This window comes from Carlito syrichta, unplaced genomic scaffold (assembly GCF_000164805.1).
Source record: "Carlito syrichta isolate Samal-C Ts95f unplaced genomic scaffold, Tarsius_syrichta-2.0.1 Scaffold311699, whole genome shotgun sequence".
Lineage (NCBI taxonomy): Eukaryota > Metazoa > Chordata > Mammalia > Primates > Tarsiidae > Carlito > Carlito syrichta.
In genome coordinates this window covers 116,608-136,658 of record NW_007255795.1, presented here as the reverse complement: position 1 = coordinate 136,658, position 20,051 = coordinate 116,608, and the positions used below count along the sequence as shown (strand labels likewise).

Here is a 20,051-nt window from a genome sequence, read left to right as displayed (position 1 = left end):
ATGCCAAAATGCTACTGCATTGAACCTAAAAATCGTATAAACTAGTGGACCAATAAGTCAGTCTTCTATTTTATTTGAAGTACACCTGGTTAAGTGATATCAAAAAGAGTCCTTGGTACATTCATGCTAATCTCATACACACATTCACAAGCAGAAATAATTTTTGACAGAGCCTGTACTGGTATAAAATATTCTGCACCTGAAGTGTGTGGTACTTATGGCTGATGACAAAGACTGTATAGTTACTTCAGGAAAAAAAAAAATGTATGTCTTGGTGGTGTTGTTTGATATGATAGATAACATTTAAATAAAACAAATTTAACATCCCTCCATAGAACACATTTTTCAGTAAAATGCTGGTTTATTTCTTACTTGGAGAATAATTTTAAATCTCTTAAAGTCTTAGGGAGCCAAGATTTAAAGCACCACGATGTATATAATTTTTTAGCCTTTTCTCTCACATTTTTACTCATTGCTTCTCTCAGCTTCACCCAAAAGAGCCTTATTTTATTAATAATGCTGTGCCTGAGGAGGTTTCTTTAATGTTTTGAAGTGTGTGAGTGTATCTGTACAAGTATTTGAGATAAATCTATATCTATATGCTATATTTCTGTTCAGATATGATGCTTTCTGTCCAGCAATTAATTTACTTTTTAGACTTGCTTTTGTCACTTGTTGCACAAAAAAAATGAAAGTGTAGATCTAATTCCTTAGAGAATTAGTTAATGAGATAAAGAAGTTTTCTTGTTGTCCTACAGCCAGAATTTCAAATACACAGATTTTTTTTTAGATGAACTATATCCTTTGTGCATAACATAGGTCATTTAATAGAAATTTTAAGAGTGTTGGTTTATAAGCTATAAACCAGAAGAGTTAGCACGAATAATGTCATATTAGTATGCCTTCATAATTATGAGCCTACAGAGATATCTAACTGACTCTGAGTCACATATATATGGGATGGTTCTGTCATTATATACCATGGCAAGAATTTACACTTTCAGAATAAAATAGAAGACATGATAGTATCATACTTTTTCTACGAGTCTGTTATTCTAAAATTCCCCTAAAAAATACATTTTAAAAATATATTAATAAATAAAAGTCATCCCATAGCTAAGAAAAACATAATGAGTAAAAGGTTGCCTTATCGTTCTGACATCATATTTTATAACTAGAAGTCAATGGGCACTCAATAGGTAAAACATCTTTAGCCTGAAAATGACTTTGTCAAAACGTCATTATCCTGCTAAGCTCCTCATATTCCAATTTCATTAACAAACCAGTTGTACAAGTGTTTTTAAAACTAGCTAACTTTAAGAAAGTGGTTTCATAAAATTAAAACTATGAAATCTCTGTACACAGCATCACAAAGAATTAACATCTGAAAGCATTATATTGGTTATCACATATAAGCGACATAAGTTTTCCATAGCACCCTCTCTCTGGAAAACAATACACAAAGTCTAACCAGGATCTCTTCCATCCGCTCACACAAATGGTCCCATATTCATCAGTAAGTGTCACTTAATTTGGGGAGCTGGTCTGCCGTGAAGACTATCGCTTCCCACAGAGAAAACTACATTTGCGAGGAAAATTAACTTTCAGCATATATGCTAAAGTCATCTCCAAAATGGTGTCCACAATTTTAACTCTCTGTGAAGGATTTCTTTCTTAGGTACATGATATTTTCTAAAAATGTAATATATGTTTGCAAAGCATTGTAAAGTGATTAGTTGTCATTCATTCCCTTAAAGTAGGTCACAGTTATATCTTGTCAACAAGTAGTAAGTTATGCACACATAAGAGAAGAATATGTCCACAATTATTTATTTACATTTTTTCTACAGTTATTGTGACCTATTGCCTTCTTAAGATTATTTAAAATACCAAACATTGTTTCTCATGTAAAGATATCAATGTTGCACTTCATTAAATGACTCTTAAGGAGTTCCCTAAAACCTAAGTTTCATAATATAATGAAGAATAGGACAGGAAAAAGAGAGAGAGAGAAATATCTTTATTAAAGAAGAAAAAGAGAAAGAGACTAAAACTTTTCATTAAAGAAAAAGAATCACCTTGATAATTAGTTATAACTTCTTACATTTAATCCCTTATTTTCATAAACTATTTAAAATCATAGACCAGTTGGTCTATTTCACTAGCAACACAAGATTGCTGTGTGTAGTCCATAGTGCTTTATATTGTCTCATTGGTAAAAGTATGCCTACTAGTAGAAAGCACGATTTAGATTTTATACCAGAAATATAGTACTCCATTTATAATTCATCCTCTCAGATTACTGTATCCTTGTGTTATTATCTCTTTCAAATACTGTTACATTATAATCTCTGTGTATACTTCCTATTTGTGGAAAATACTAAAATAGCTGTTAAGAAAAAAAATATCTATTTTCTATACTATTAAGTGCTTTATGCAACTACTAACCTTTTTGACTCCAGGCCAGGCACGATGGCTCATGCCTGTAATCCCAGCACTTTAGGAGGTCAAGACAAGAGGATCATTTGAACCCCGGGGTTCAAGACCTGCCTAGGCAACATAGCAAGACCTCATCTCTACAAAAAATCTAAAAACTTTTTTTTTTTAATTAGCCTGTGTGGTGGCACACACCTGTAGCCCCAGCTTCTCAGAAGACTGAGGAGGGAGGGTCATCTGAGCCCAGATGGTCAAGGCTGCAGTGAGCTGTGATCATGCTACTACACTTCAGCCTGGGTGACAGAGTGAGACACCAACTCAAATAATAATAATAATAATAATTTCCAACCTTTATGATTCCAAATGGTTGGTTATGAAACTGGTAAGGAAAAAAAATCATTCAAATTTATGATTTAAAAATATTATGAAAGCACTAGAAGTCAAAATTTCAATTTTACAACTTCTACCAATTACAAACATATTCTTTAATATGAGAAAATATATTATTTTTATATTTAAAGAAGCACAGTATCATCTCTTAAGAAATCAAAAGCTAATGTAACTAAGTTTTTCCCCACATATACCTCACAAGACAATTACAAATTAATGTAATCAGTCCACAAAGTGGTTATTAGGAGTTGGTTTTATTATAACAATCTCTAAAGTTTTTCAACAATTTCTATCAAATGGCTTATCATTATGTAGAAAGGAGTCGGGCTGAAAGTCTAAATATCCATCTAGGAAAAATAAATATTTGTTGATATCCTTAGGGGCAAAAATATCACAAGGCAGTCCCAATAGAAATAAAGCTAAAAGCAAGTGAAATTGAGCAGTCACAAACTCTTCATACTTTTTCCTTCTTATTAATTGTCTTATGCTTTGTTTAAAAAAAAATCTATCTGGGAGGAATTTAATCTTCGGAATAATCAATATTGAATTTTCTAACATAATAATATAAAGAAGAAGGAAAGAATATTATTGATAAAGGTAGACTAGATCCGTGAAAATCCATAGAATTTCCAGAATTTGCAAGTCATCCAACCAGAATCAGTAATATTGGGGTGTTCCTTTATGGTTCCTTCCTGAGTTGCACCACTGCAGCCATAAACATTAAAACTGGAAAGCACTTAGGGAAAGGCATAACAATACTAGTCACTAATGCTTTCTTCTACCAAAATGAACACCTTGCATTGTCTTTTTAGTTCATTCAAGGATTTTGGCTAAGAACAACAACAAAAAAGGCATGTCAACAAGTCATGGAAACATTTCAATCTATTGTTATCTCTGAATTATCTCTGAAAATAAATTTCAATTTGTTCATTCAACAGTTTATTGCTTTAAGAAAATAGTACACGCTTTTTTATTTTCAGTACTTTAAAGTTCTAGCCTTCTTAGATAAACTCTTTAGAATAAGCTTCTACCCAATAATCTCACTTCTAAATTTATAATAAGGATACAATGAGTGATACTATTTTTTTATCCTTTATAAAGACAAGTGGCCAATTGTCTTCCAGTGCAAATTCTCCTTTGTCTCTCTTATTTTTCTATATGACTTTTTAAAAAAACACATGCCATAAAATAAGTCATTCTCCTTTAGTAGCTATTAAAAGTTATCTAGTATTTCCAATGGGCTAATAATGTTAAAATTTAATAGGTAGTATTCAACCACAGTATCACATTATGCTTAGCAATGCAAAGCTATGTGTTTAGTATTCAAGTGTTATAACCCTTCATGTTTTCTTATGATCCATATATTCTCTTTTTAAAAAGCATCTATGCCACGTCAGCATAGCCTTTGTTTTGTTCGTTGTTTTCATCTTGTGGACTAGTGATTTTTACTTCTGGCCTTGGTGGTCTTTGAGAGTCTACATCAGCCTGGAGGAAAATAGATCAAAACAAAGATATTTACCTATTTGATTTACAAAGGCAATAAGATTTACAAAGAAAAACTTACTCAATATTTTATTTAATCATATAATATGCAACTCAAAACAGTTCCTTATGCTCTCTTTATTTTTTCATCTGTCATTAGCCAGTGGACATACCATTTTCTCAACACTTTACTTGTACAAAAACCCCTTCGTGGACCATAATCCACTATGTGCTTTAAAGGCACCGACTCATTTCGTATATCGCACACTTTATTTTTCTCATTCTTTCCTTTATTTTCCTTTGAGTTTTCTTTTCAATAGCATACTTATACTTTTACTTTTCAGTTTAGCATTTTCAGAGACAAGAGGAAAATGCAGCAGTTTCACCCTCATGCCACATTAATCCAGCTCCATGCCTGATGCTATTCTAATTTTACTTTTCTCCTAGAATTCACAAATTCATTGTGAATGGTGGTACCAAGTACCATCAAGTATCAACCAGATAAGAGCAGGACAGAAAATAAAAAAGCGGAGGCAGCATTTCTCTGACAGCAGTTATTGCTCCAGTCACTTGGATTTTGCATGTTATTAATGACATTGCCTCATTTGTGACTTGTCTTTTTAAGCAGGTGAGATTAGAACTAGTTGGTTTGCAAACTCTGCTCCAAGAAATCCCAGAGGCTCTATAGCTCCCACAAAGGCCACCACTCTGGGAGACATTAAGAGCAGCTCCAGGTCCCCCAAACCTGACAGGCTATGATTTATGTGCTGAAAAAATAAATATGTGTGTATATATATATAAAACACCAAGGTTATTGCTTATTTCACATTGTTACCTTGTGAAATGTCTCAAATGATATCTTGTAGCACAAGCTCAATCTCAATAAATGTCAATTGTCTATTGTGTATTTGTCTGTATTTCCTGCTGATTTCTTATAATCATATCTCACTTTAAACAATAACTGTTACATGAAACAAATGTAACATGGAAAACTGAACTTGCAGTCATTTTATTATTAAAGAATCTTTCTGTATAAGTTCATTATTAATCTTTAATTTAAAATTCTTATAAATATGGCTTCTCAAAAAATGTGCATGCTTAAAGTATATCTACACTAATACTTTAGGGAGAACAAAAATAAAATATATCATCATTATAAGGGAGAGATGAGTCAAATAAGACTAAATCTCTTTGTGAGTAACTTTTCTGTTTTAGGCATTTGTACAGCCCTTAAAATCCTTTAGTCATTTTATTATTAAAGAATCTCTCTGTATAAGTTTATTATTAATCTCTAACTTATAATTCACGCAAATATGGTTTCTCAAAAAATTTGTATGCTTAAAGCATACCTACACTAATATTTAAAAATACCTACACTAATATTTAAAAATAAAATATATCATCATTATAAGGGAGAGATGAGTCAAATAAGATTAAACCTCTTTGTGAGTAACTTTTCTGTTAGGCATTTGTATAGCCCTTAAAATCCCTAACTAGTCACAAATTGGACTCTAGCTCAGTTGAGTTCCCAAGAATTTGAATTCATCCTCATTACATATCACAGATACCTATATTTTAGACCCTTACCAAATTGCCTAACCTTCATCTTGACAGCTGTCCAGTTCCTACCAAAATGGCCTATTTTTTCTTTTAAAAATTGTTTAATTGACAAATAAAAATTGTATATATTTATAGCAGGCAACATGATGTTTTGAAATATGTATACACTATGGAAAGGCTAACTTGAGCTAATTAACTTATACATTACTTCACATATTTGTCATCTTTTGTAGCAAGAACACTTAAAATCTACTCCCCAAGTGATTCTCAAGTATATGATACATTGTTATTAAGTACAGTCACCATATAGCTCTCTTGAACTTAATTCTCCTATTTAACAGAAATTTTGTAACCTTTGACAAACATCTACCCAACTCTCACCCGCAGCCCTAGGCAACCACCATTCATTTCCTGTTTCTATAAGTTCAACTTGTTTAGATTCCACACATAAGTGAGATCATGAGGTATTTGTCCTTCTTTGCTTCACAGAATTATTTTTTAAAGTTATATTTATGGAAAACTAAGGGACAGGCAATTCATTCATTTCTGTAAATGAAATTCATTCATTTCTGTAAAATCTATTTAGGTCAGACATTGAATTAAGCTAGACCACTGGAAAATGTCATCCTTGGATCTTACTATCTAGCCCCACATAGACTTACACTTTGATTTCATGTTGTAAACTGTTATCAAAGGCTACTACAATAAAGAGCTTTGTGATACCCACTACTGTAGCTGCCATATAAGTGACACTGAGGACTATGTAGAACTACATATGGGGAATTTCTTTTTTTATTTTAATTTTTATTATACAGATGTGGGGTACATATCAGGTTTAGGTATACAAACATTGATCATAGGAATGTTATGATCTCACCTTGAGAAAAGATAAAATGAGAGACATACTGAGTGTTTTCATTTAGATGTTAAAATGTTTTGAATAAGCTATACAGTGGATTAACTTTCTCCTGTTATTTAAACCTGGCCACAAGAACATTTTGCATTTTGCCATTGCTAAACTTGCCCTCCCTAAGCAAGATAAATCAGATGAGTAAATAATAATCAAGAAGAACCCCCAACCCAACACAGTTGGGTAGCAGGAATGGGTAGTCCAAGGCCCACTTCAGAGGTTGCAGCCTTAAAGGAGGTTGACCTTGATCTGATGGACAGACAGAAAGAGAGGGAATAAGCAGATGGTGAGAATGCTGTGAGTACATCCTGCCTCTTATGCTATGATATGCAACTTGAGCCTAGCAGCAACTGTGTCATATTCATCAGCATGGAACTTAATCCATCCTATGGGACTTCATCCGTCCAGTGCAAGAATGCCAGGACTAGAGAGAGACCTGCTTCAGGGCAAAGATGGAAAAACAGGCTACAAAGAGAGGCTTCTAATGGCCATCTTAATTTAAAAAAACAACATCAGATGCTGGCAAGGATGTGGAGAAAAAGGAATGCTTCTACACTGCTGATGGGAATGCAAACAAGTGCGACCTCTTTGGAAGACAGTGTGGCAATTTCTGTAAGAACTAGAAATTGATCTTCCACGTGGCCCTGCAATTCCCCTATTGGGAATATACCCAGAGGAATGCAAATCATTCTACAAAAATGATGCCTGCACATGTATGTTTGTTGCAGCTCTTTTCACAATAGTAGAAACATGGAACCAACCATGTTGTCCATCGAACCTGGACTGGATTTAAAAAATGGTACATATACACAATGGAATATTATGCGGCCATAAGGAAGGACAAACATATGGACTTCGCAGCAACTTGAATGGATTTAGAGTTGATCATACTCAGTGATCTATCACAGAAACAAAGAACAGAGTATCATATGTTCTCACTCATAAGCAGATCTTGAACAATTATAATACTATAAGAAAGGGATTGGCAGTAGTGGGAAATTGTTGGAGGGGAGGTGGGATTGGCAGTTGAGGGAAACTGCTAGGGGAGGGGTATACCTCACCAACAAGGGTACCTGCATAATCAACGTTTGTATATGCAACCCTGAATTGTACCCCACAACTTTATAAGAAAAAAAAACAAAAACAAAGAGAGACTTCTTCCATTTTTCTATGTTTGTTCTTTGTCTTTCACCACATATTTCTTTAACTTCTCTGTATAATAAATAGAACTATATATTAAGTGTCTTGTGTGTTGAAAACTTAATTCAATTAACCCATTTAAGGTGGGCTAAGCAAACTAGACTCAACGCTTCTAACGGGCAAAGAAGTCACCCATAATAGAGATGGTGTAATTCATTTCATGTCTAAATCTCACTGGTCTCAATATTCTTGTCTGGTTTGTATCTTCTCTGGTCTTAATTTATTTTTGTTGTTTTATTTCACCCTTTTATGATGTATGTTCTTAGAAGGTTCTGTAAAGTTTTTGTCGAATGGGGTAGGAGATGGATGGATGAATGGATAAGTGTATGGATGACAGAAAGACAGACATATGGACTGTCAGATAGGCAGATGGCAGTACTTGTCAACCAACTAAAATAAGTAGTAAATGAAATGAATTAAATGGTGTTATATTTTCCTACTCAACCATAAATGACTTCAATGTAAGTCCTACATGCACACATGCACAAATACACGTTATGCATACACACGTATCCATGCATGTACATAAGTAAGCAAAATCAATAGAAATACCTCAACTTTTGCACTGCCAGCTCCTTGAGACTTTCTTTCCTCATCCACTAATGGTTGAAGCTCACTGTTAATTTGGTCCAGTTCCTCACCATTTTCTTCATCTGTGCCTCCATTCACACGAGCAGGACCTGCCTGTTTCTCACTGTGACCAGGGATCTCCTCAACTTGCTCAGGGGCATCTGTAGCCTCTGCACCTCCTTTCTCTTCCACTTCACCATTCATTCCTGAAAAATCTTCTTTCTGTTCTTCATCCTTGTTTGCTTTCTCTCCATCTTTTTTCTCATCTACTATTTCTGCTGGACTCTGATAGACCAAAGAGAATAATGGATAAAAGTAAGAAGTGTAACAGAGATTTTCCATTGCACGTCACAGTAATGTAATAATTTTTATATTACAGGCAAGTAAAAGGCCCTTACACTGCATAGTACTTTACAGTACATAATGTGTTTACTTCCACTGAGTACCTATCATATGCCACACTCCACAAGTCTTTCTCATTTAATCCTCATGACAATCCTGTGAAGTTGGCATCATTCCATTTAACAGATGAGAAAACTAAGGCACAAAGAGCCAAGTATCTAGCCCAAGGTTTCGTCAGAATTTAAACTATGCATGTGACTCCAGAATCAGTACTTGTAAGTCCCATGCAGGTCGGGGGAAAAAAAAGAAAGAAAAAAAAACCGCAGACTACTTGGCCAGTGTCTAGTGAAGTGTCTGACCTGGAGATGGAATTTAAACAAAGTCTTCTGTGGAGAGATAATCACCCTCAGAGGTAAGGGCTAGGGGGATGGCACCAAGATGTGAGATTAGATTTTCTGACATGAAATCTAGACAGCTCTCTACACACTGCCTAAGAGAGTTGACAGTTTGTCTCCAAATGCAATAAATGATTGTCATGCAGACTCAAGGCCAGGAAACCATATAATCTCTCCATAAAAATAGTAAATGTTAAAGTATTTTATAAACTCTAATTAAGCACTTTATTGTTATTTGGATACATGTAAATCTGCTTCAAGAGAAAACAAGAGACTGAGCTACAGAGCCAAGATTTTGGAAAAAGACCCACAAGTCCTGAACAGGCACGTACCTAATTGCTGTGAGTTTCAAATTCCCCATTTGTAAAATGAGAATATAATAAAACTTCCATGAAAACCAAATGAAAAAAATAATATAAAGTGCTAAGCTCAGTACCTGGCACACAACAGATCCTACAAAACATTGGCATTCCTTCCATTTGTTATGATACATTCTTTCCTGGAGTTACCATATTTCTTCATTGTCATCAATAAAATAATAGGTTTTTTGGGTTTTTTTGTAATGGTAGGGTAGAAAGAACATAGGATTCTATGTTAGGATCCTAGGGCTGTCTAACTGCCTGACATTGAACAGGTCACTTAATCCTCCAGTTCCTGTAAAATGAGGGTTTGGGACTCAATTAGCCCTGACCTCCCTTTTACCTCTGGAAATCCATTCTCCTCTACCTAACCAAATAATTGCTATGGGATCATTAATAGTCTTTGTATAAAAGTTAATATAATGCTTTCAGTTTGGAAAGTTAAAAAGGAAGGAAATGAAAGGGAGTAGACTAAAAGTTCACAATAAAACACCACATTGCACTATTTTGAAGAAGAAAAAATTGGAATCATGAATTCTTATTTTCTGTCAAAAATAAAGTCTCAAATTTAATTATATGATACTCAAGATGCACTTTATAAATGAAGGACATAACTAATTGTTCTTAAGGTATTGTGAAAACCATAGTGTTTGTCATCAGATAGATTAAATGACCCAGTGAGACTGGGTTGTTCAAATTTCATTCAGATACTTAATGTCAAATAAGTGCCTGAACCTACAAAACACTGAAATTCCTTCCCATTGGCTATGATACATTATTTGAGTTAAGAGTGAGAGTAATGGCACCAGGATGTAAAAGGTTTTCTGGCATGGAATGTAGACAGCTCTCCACACAATGCCTAAGAGAATTGGCAGCGCTGATGCATAGCTGAGAGTTCTAGCTATCCCTGAGCACGTCACCATGGTGAGGCTCAGAGGAAGGCAGAATGTTGGAAGAAACTCAGGTTGGGAGGGAGATGGATCTGCCAGAGAGTGCTAAAAGAAAAGGTAAAGATTTATGAAATGTAATCCACAATGCTCGGTAAGGATTTTCTAGTTTTTAATGCATGAGACTTAAATAACTGAAAAGTCTCCAATTTCTACAGGAGAGAATAGCATTTTCCCATCTCCCCACCAGATCCCTGTCCCACCCTCTCTCCAAAGGGAACAAGAACAGGCAAAGCATTGAGGCACACACACTTGAAATGATGAGGAAGGGAGAGGTTGAAGGGAGGATGGGCACTGTCATTATAAAAACAGAGCAGAGAAGGCATTTCTGTACACTAACAATGAACAACCTTGAAAAGAGATAACAAAAAAAAACTGCATTTACAATAGCACCAAACATAAAAAAATAAAAGGAATTAACTTACCAAGGAGAAAGACTTTTACAATGAAAACTACAAAACATCGCTGAAATAAATTTTAAAAGACATAAATAAACGGAAACACATCTCATATTAATGTATTAGAAGACTTAATATTGTTGTCAATAATATTCAAAGTGATCCACATATTCAGTGCAACCCCTATCAAAATCCCAATGACTTTTTTGCAGAAACAGAAAAACCCATCCTACAATTCATATGGAATCTCAAGAAACCCCGAACAGCCAAAACAAATTTGAAGAAAAAAAAAGAACAAAGTTGGAAGATTCACATTTCTCAATTTCAAAATTTACTACAAAGCTACAGTAATCAAAACTAGTGTGGTGCTGACATAAAGACAGACAAAAAGATCAATAAGATAGAATAGAGAGTATAGATATATACCCTTACATGTATGGTTAAATGATTTTTGACAAAGGTACTGAGACCATTCAATAGGAAGAGAACAGTCTTCAATAAATGATGCTGGAAAAACTTGCTATCCTCATGCAAAAGAATAAAGTTGACCCTTACCTAAAAACAAATTCAAAAATTAATTCAAAATGAATCAAAGACCTAAATGTAATACCTAAAACTACAAAGCTTATAGAAGAAAATATAGGACAAAAACTCTATGACACTGAAGAAATCACTATAGTGATTTCTTGGATATGACACCGAAAGCACAGGCAACAAAAGAAAAAAACAGATGAATTGGACTTCATAAAAATGTAAAACTTTTGAGCATCAAGACACTACCACAGAGTAAAAGGACAACTCACAGAATGGGAAAAAATATCTGCAAATCATATATCTGATAACAGAGAACTCCTAAAACTCAACAGCAAAAAGCAAACACCTGATCGAAAACTGAACTAAGGACTTGAACAGACATTTCTGCAAAGAAGGTATACAAATGGCCAACAGGCATATGAACAGATGCTCAACATCACTAATAATTGGGGAAATGCAAATTAAAACTACAATGAGATACTACCTCACACCTATTAGGATGTCTAGTAGTAAAAAAAAACAAAAACAAAAAGAACAGAAAAAAAAGTGTTGACAAGAATGTGGGGAAACTGGAACCCTTGTGCACTGATGATGGGAATGTAAAATGTTGCCACCACCTGGAAAACAGTATGGTGGTTCCTTAGAAAATTAACAATAGAATTAGCATATGATCCAGCAATTCCACTTTTGTGTTTATACCCAAAAGAACCGAAAGCAGGGTTTTGAAGAGATATTTGTACCTAGCAGAATTCTTTTCAATAATACATATTGTTCACAAATATTCACATTGTTCATAGCATAATTATTCACTATACTTAAAACGTGAAAGCAACTCAAGACAATCTTCATCAACAGATGAATGGATAAATGTGGTATGTCCATACAGTGGAATATTATTCAGCTTTACAATACAAGGAAATGCTATTACATGCTACAAAAAAATGGGTGAAACTTGAAGATATTATGCTAAGTAAAATAAGCCACTCACAAAAAAAGACAAAACAGTTTATTATTCCACTTACATGAGGTACATAGGGTAGTCAAAATTATAGAGACAGAAAGTAGAATAGTGGTTGCAGCCTGGGGGAGGCATGAATGGGGAGTTGTTTAATGGCCATGGAGCTTGAGTTTTACAAGATGGAAAGAGTTTTGGAGATGGATAGCAATGGTGATTACACAGCATTGCGAATATATGTAATACCACTGAACTGCACGTACCCTTAAAAATAGTTAAGTTGCTAAATTTTGTCAGGTGTGGTGGCTGGAGGCCAAGGCAAGAGGATCATTTGAGCCCAGGAGTTCAAGACCAGCTTATGCAGCATAGCAAGATCTCATCTCCACAAAAGATTTTTTTAAAAATTAGCTGGGCATGGTGGCAAGTGCCTGCAGTCCCAGCTACTCAGGAGGCTGAGGAAGGTGGATCCCTTCAGCCCAGGAGTCCAAGGCTGCAGTGAACCATGATCATGCCACTACACTCAAGCCTGGATGACAGAGTGAGAAGCTGACTAAAAAAAAATGTTGAATTTTATGTAACGTGTAGTTTTTCATAAAAAGAAATAAAAGAAGATAAATCAAAATAGAGAGAGGAAATATCCTGAACCAAAGATAACATTTCTGCCTCAGTGCAGAGCAAGTGCATCAGGGAAGTGCAGGAAGGGAGCTCACACCGGGAAGTCGAGGGGCTTCCTGTAATAAGAAACTAAGACAGAGACAGGGGACTTCCAAGGTGGAAGACAGACAAAAAAAAAACCAGTTGAGAAAAAACACTGTGGATGACTCCCCATTATCATGTCCAAAGAAGTGTCCAGAGACAAGAAGTTCCCTTCTTACAGACTGCAGGACAGGGCACATGGTGATTATGGGACTCTGAGAGACGTTTGAGGGACTCTCAGTCACCATGACTTCAGGGATTAAGCCTAAGGCACCTGTCTGTGATAAGCATAACTCTGAGTGCCAGGCATTCAGAGACAAATACCACAGTCTCTCACATTGAAGAGGTCAGAGCACAGTGGGCAGGAAAGACTCGTAAATAAATCACATCACGATGTACCATGAGGAGAGAAGCAGCAAGAGCACTGCCCGCCCCCCAAAAGGGCACTTCCAGGTGGGTGGGCAGCCTGCTGCCAGAACTCACTTGTTCTAACCACAGACTTCTGTGATGACATGCCAACAGTGTTTGTGGCTGGAGAACAACAGGCGAGGAAGGAGGGACAAGCTGAAATGCGAACGCTGAGCAGCCCTCTGTGCCAAACGTCAGGCTCGGCGCTTACACATTCATCATCTCATGCAACCATCACAGTAGTCCTGTGGGGTACATTCTCACACCAGTTACACAAATAAGGAAAATGAGAAATCCCTCAACACTTCCCACATCAGAGGGCAGATGAACAAGCAGGGCAAGGTTAGGAACCAAAGCTGTTCTTGTCCCGAAGTCCTGGTATCCTCTCCTTAAACAAATAACACAAGAAGTCACTACTGTAAGGACATTCATGTACTTTCAATGCCATAAAACATGACAATTGCAGTAGGCAACATTACTTTTACTGGTTCAAGGATTACCAATCTGAAAACAAAACATTTGGGGATTTCTACCAACAACTTCTGGTGTGATCTAGGGAGGAAACATTGCATCGATTGCCAGGTAGAGTACCTGAGGTAGCACATGGCAAAACTCCAGGAATACTACAGCACTAATAGCCAATAAGAGCAGGTTTATTTTCAAATTATCCTGAAAATTGGATCATTGTAACTCATGCTCCTGGAAACTGTTTTGATCTTTGTGTCTAAACTTGCCTATGCAGAGCAACTTTGTTTTCGGTTTTAAAGAGAAATTATACAGCATTTCTTAATAAAAAATACAACAAAATATTTATAATTTACTGTAATTGTTTAGGAGTCTAGGCATATTTTTTGCCTCTCTGAGAATAAATTACAAGTGTACACTTGTAATTTATTGTCTTTCTATTAAGGTGACCACTTCTAAGTGGGAAAAAACCTGTTTTCCTTTCTTGTCACTTGGATTTATACTCAAAAATTGCAAAATGATAGTGTGTTATTTTTCAGTTTTGTATTTCTCAATCTTACTTCTTTCTTTACTCCCAATTCCCAAGCGCGCGCGCGCGCGCGCGCACACACACACACACACACACACACACACACACACACACACATACACATATCCTTTTAATGCAAAGGGCTGGCATATACCCTAATTTCTTTTTAAGGAAGAAGACACCTAGCCCTGGACTCAGGCACTGTTCTCTTAGCCATTATTACCACCACTACTAACAAGCAGTATTATGCTTTTATCCCATTATTTCTATTAGACTTTCCCAGCACAGCTATTTTAGCAGTTATCAAATGAAGCCACATCTGGTTAGCTCAACTTTAAGAAATGCAAGATTATGGCGTTGAAATACCAATTTGATCAATTTAAATAAGATGGTAACATTAGTTAAAAGGCTTATAATCCTTTAAAATATCCTGAGTCTGGAACAAAATTTATTATTATAACAACACTATAATTCAGGGCAAAAAAAAAAAAATGCTGCTATGACAGATATGTAATGAATAAATGAAAAGCAATGTGCTTTTTGGTGTAATCTCCTTTGAAGCAGGCATTAAATTATTAAAGATGTTTCCAGTGTATACATCAATCAAATCATCCCCAGAAGGAACACTGGGTTTTACACCCATACGTACACATTCACAGATAAAATCTATACCATAGTGAGGGTCTGCAAGAAGGAAAAGAATACACCTCCTACATGAGGGTGGGTGTCCATGGTAGGGGGAGCTATTCTTTAAGATAAAAAGAAATACAAGAGGAAAAGGAGTAGCAAATTGCACACTTTCTCAATCCCCTTCATTTCTCACTGCAGAAGAACCATTCAGCTATTTGGAAGGCTGAGGCGGAAGGATCACCTAAGTCCAGCAGGTCGAAGCTGCAGTAACCGTGAGCATGCCACTGCACTCCAGCCTGGGCAACAGAGTGAGACTCCAACTCAAAAAAAAAAAAAGAAAAGAAAAGAAAGAAAGAAAAAAGAAAAACAACCGAAGAGGAATCATATCTGTCACACAACTCAGAACTAATGCCTGCCATGGCAATTTCTGGTCTATTGAGATTTAGGTCTGGTTTACATAGACTAATCATCCTCACTCTTAGTTATGTTGATCTTTTGCTTCCAAGTTGTCTGGCATGCATTTTTCACAACAAATTTACCACCCAACAGCCTTTTTGTTGTTGTTGTTTCTGAACTGCTATTCACTTTCAAAAGTAATACAAATGTGTCAGCAAGAGATACTAAACAAAGATGACTTCCATAAATGAGTATGTGGACTTAAATAATACATTACTTTGTCTTCAGTTGAAATGACAGACTGGCAATAGCATTGTTATAGATATAACAATGCCAACCATTTAGGTATCATATTATGCATCTCAAATTCATAACTAATGAAATGAATTAGTCTCTCATTTCATCTTCCCAACCTGAAGGCAGAAATGATCATTTCCATTGTTTAGAATGGGAAATTGAGCCAGAGGAAAAGTGAAGCAACTTACCAAGGGTTACATGGCCAGTGAGTGACATCTTTCATCAGTGTCACAAAAACAAACAAAAAAATCACTAGTTCCTGCTGAAGGATAGTGGCCCTTGGTCACCATAGTAATTAGGCACCTGGATAAGGCCTGCCCTCAGTATATGTGTAATGAACTAATGAGGCAGAGGGGACTGGCTGGCCTGAGCTGGGTGCTGTGTCTCTGCTTCTCCCCTCTCTACTCATTCCTGATCATGTTTCTTACAGACATAGGCTTTATTTTATTTTATGTTTATGTTTATTTTATTTTATTTTACTTTATTTTATTTGAGTCAGAGTCTCACTCTGTTACCCATGTCAAAGTGCAGTAGCACAATCACAGTTCACCACAGTCTTGACCTCCTGGGCTCAGGCGATTTTTTTCCACCTCAGCCTCCTGTGTAGCTGGGACTACAGGTACGTGCCACCATGCCCAGTTATTTATTTATTTATTTTTATTTTGTAGAGACAAGGTCTCACTCAGCCTCCCAAAGTCCAGGGGATTACAGGTATGAGCCACCACACTTGGCCCAGACATAGACTTTAAAAGCTGACTCTGCTCCCTGAATATTATCCTTTTGATCAATAAAGCAGCATCACATCAGAGACAAACACCATTTCTCACTTTTTGGGAGATGAATTATGCCCTCACCCCTTCAATTCGTATGTTGATATCTTAAGCCCAGTACCTCAGAATGTGACTGACTATATTTGGAGATAGAGTCTTTAAAGAGGTAATCAAGTTAAAATTAGGGTGGGCCTTAATCCAATATCACTGGTGTTCTTATAAGAAGAGGAGATTAGAACACAGACACACCCAGAGCAAAGACTATGTGAAGACAAACGGAGAAGAGAGCCATCTACAAGCCAAGAAGAGAGGCCTAAGAAGAAACCAACCTTGCCAACACCTTGATCTTGGACTTTTAACCTTTACAAATGTGAGAAAATAAACTTCTGTTGTTTAAGCCTTCAGGAAAGTACTGTTGAGGAAGGGAAGGTTCACATTCATTCAGCACTCTCCAGATACCTGGTGCTATGCTATATGCACTTCAGATGCAAAATCATATTTAAACTAACCCACAACAATTATTTGAGAAAATACTATAATGATTCCAGTTTGCAGATAAGAAAACTGAAGCATAGGGAATTAGGTGAACTTGCCTCAAATCTCACAACTAGTGACAGAGGGATTTGAATTCTTTTTTCATCACTATCTCCCCCAAGATAATGAATGTACTGAGCCAAGGCATATCCGAAACTCAGTGTTAAACAGTTACTTGCTGCCTAGCATCTTCTAAGTCAATGCCTCACTATCACCTGAGGATCTTGTCAAATGCATATTCTAAGTTGAAATTTCTGAGCCTCTATGACTCTAACAGCTCTGGGTGACGCTGATGTTGCCAAAGGACACTGTGCATGGTAAGGCTCTGAACCACATATAACACAATATAGCCAAAAATATGTCAGTTTAAAAAAAAAAACAGCACTTTTGGCTGGGTGCGGTGGCTTATGCTTGTAATGTCAGGTCTTTGGGAGGCCGAGCCAGGAGAATTGCTTGAGCCCAGGAGTTTGAAACCAGTGTAGGCAACATAGTGAGATGTCATCTCTACAAGAAACTACAAAAATTAGCTAGACATGATGGCGCATGCCTGAAGTCCCAGCTACTCAGGTGGCTGAGGTGAAAGGATCACCTGAGCCCAAGAAGTTGAGGCTTAGGTGAGCCATAATTACACCACTGCACACCAGCCTGGGTGGCAGAATGAGACTCTCTCAAAAAATAATAATAATAATTGGTTAAAAGTTCTAATTGTACTAATGCCTCTTCAAATGAAGATTTCAAATTTATATTTAAAATTGCCAGTCAATTTACTAAAAGCTGAGAGAAAATGGAAGGACTGACTGTTGACAGAATTATTTTTGGCCATAAAGACAGTTCTACAAGATTTATTCTAATTACATCACCATGCCAGTGTTTATTAAGAGTTATGTTATAAAAAAGAAACATCACTGCTAAAGAAATAAATCAGAAAAATATTTTTAACTATGTTAAGTCTTTTCCTCTGACATTTATGTCAAATTTTAGTCATTTTTGTGACTAAAATTTTTAAAGAACCAGTTTCCAGGTGAAAATTGTTTCTCCAAGGAGTACATACATCCTGAAATTTCAGGAATAACTCATGCCTAGGAGTAATTGTGTAATACTATACTCTGTATAAAGCAAAATTCTGTTTTACTAGAGTTGAAAAATGGCATTCATTATACTCTATTTTAAAAATACTCATCAAACTGATATGCATAATGGTATAACAATGATTGCAGAAGTCATTTAAGCTTAGAGAATCCAGCTTCACAGCTTCTCTGACATGCATCCAGAGTGCAACTGGATTAATGGGTATATTACACATATATGTACAATTACAGATAATATGTACTCTTAAACAGAGAGATTTTCATAAGAAAGTCTAGACTTCTATCTTTCAAAAAGGTCATTCTTTATTATAAGTAATTGCTCTTAGTGTTTGTTATTAGAAAGCTATACCAGATTTTCTCCTTAACATGACACCAGCATTGGCATTTTGAGTGCATTTTGCCTGATTTTGCCTCCATGCATATCTTGCTATTTATTTTGTAACTGACATTCTGAGAAAATGGTTGATTTGAATGGCAAGACAGAAAAGGTCTGGTAGTTATTATCACTGGTTACATCCTAGCAGGGACAGCTCAGGGGAAACCTTAAGTATTCAGGTTTTCTGGAGAATATGCATGCAGTTACTAAGGTTAACTCAGGATTCCTGAGTGGTTAGGGGAAAGAAGATGGAATATGGAAATCATATGGAAATAAGACACAAAATATCGAAAGCATCAATTACTTGGAAGGTATTTCCACGACAGATGGGGCTGCCCAGATGACTTATACTTTGAACTTACATCACACCTCTGACAGCACAAAAATTAGAAATGGGGAAAAGTATATAAACAGAGACCACAGCTAATGTCTAGCCTACTTTAGAAGTAAATGTTGATATTTTTTGTACTTACATTAGAATTCTTGAGGGATATATTTAAATGCTTAAGACCTCTGCTATCTTAAATAACAGCACAAGTTAGAAATTTCTAGTCAAGATATCCTATCTAGCCACTCCATTCCTACCTCTCAGTTCTCTCTCCCTAAAATAAACTAGACATAAAAATTGGAGGTTAAAATGAATAAAAATTAAAAGACTACCTTAGATGTCCATTTTTTTAATGTAATGTTTGCTACATTTGAAATTTGAGAAAGTGTGTGATTTGTGGTAGGCTTTGGGGTAGAAGATATCTCTGTGGATTTTATGGCAGTATTCAGGCATAGATGTTGAAAGTACAGAAGTTATCACACTTGTTTTTATTCCTGTTCCCATGGAAACTAAAATCATCTCCTACCCAAGTTGAATGAGGTGTTTTAAAATAATCAGTTTCAATTTTTCATGATAGCAAAGTACCACTTCTTGTTTTCAGCTTTCAGAGACTTACTTTCACAGAAACAGAAAAAAAAAAATGGGGTTAGATATGGTTTGAAGGCACAAAGACCTACAAAAAGGGTAATTACATTCAGAGACATGACCCTATAAATATAGAAGAGTGAAGCTGTGGCTGGCCACCAGCTGGAGCTGGCTCACTCAGGCCCATTCAAGCCCCACAGGTTTTGTGACACCCATGTGAGAATATAAAATAAATGGAAAACTTATATTTAGATGGCATAAGAATACTTATTTATCATTAGAAAAAAAAATTCCCCATTAAAATTTCTCACTTTAGAAGTAAATGTTTATTTTCTTTCATTTACATCAGAAATCCCTGAAGGCTACATTTTAATGCTTAACACCATTTCTATCAATTAAAAACAAATCTACAAACATGATGCCGCAAAAAGCCTTACTGATGATGCACAGGGAAACTAAAACCCTGGTTAG

General features: G+C 35.8%; 1 protein-coding gene across 1 annotated transcript in view; it reads right to left on the bottom strand.

Annotated features, from left to right (window-relative positions):
* Nucleotides 1-2,732: 2,732 nt before the first annotated feature.
* Nucleotides 2,733-20,051, bottom strand: part of DCDC2 (doublecortin domain containing 2) — a 127,739-nt gene continuing 110,420 nt past the window's right edge. The window contains exons 8-9 of the mRNA XM_008068951.2: nucleotides 8,531-8,833; nucleotides 2,733-4,311 (exon numbers count right to left, since the gene is read on the bottom strand). Of these exons, the coding sequence (XP_008067142.2) occupies nucleotides 4,210-4,311; nucleotides 8,531-8,833 (405 nt within the window). The 3' untranslated portion in view covers nucleotides 2,733-4,209. The remainder of the gene's footprint in view (nucleotides 4,312-8,530; nucleotides 8,834-20,051) is intronic.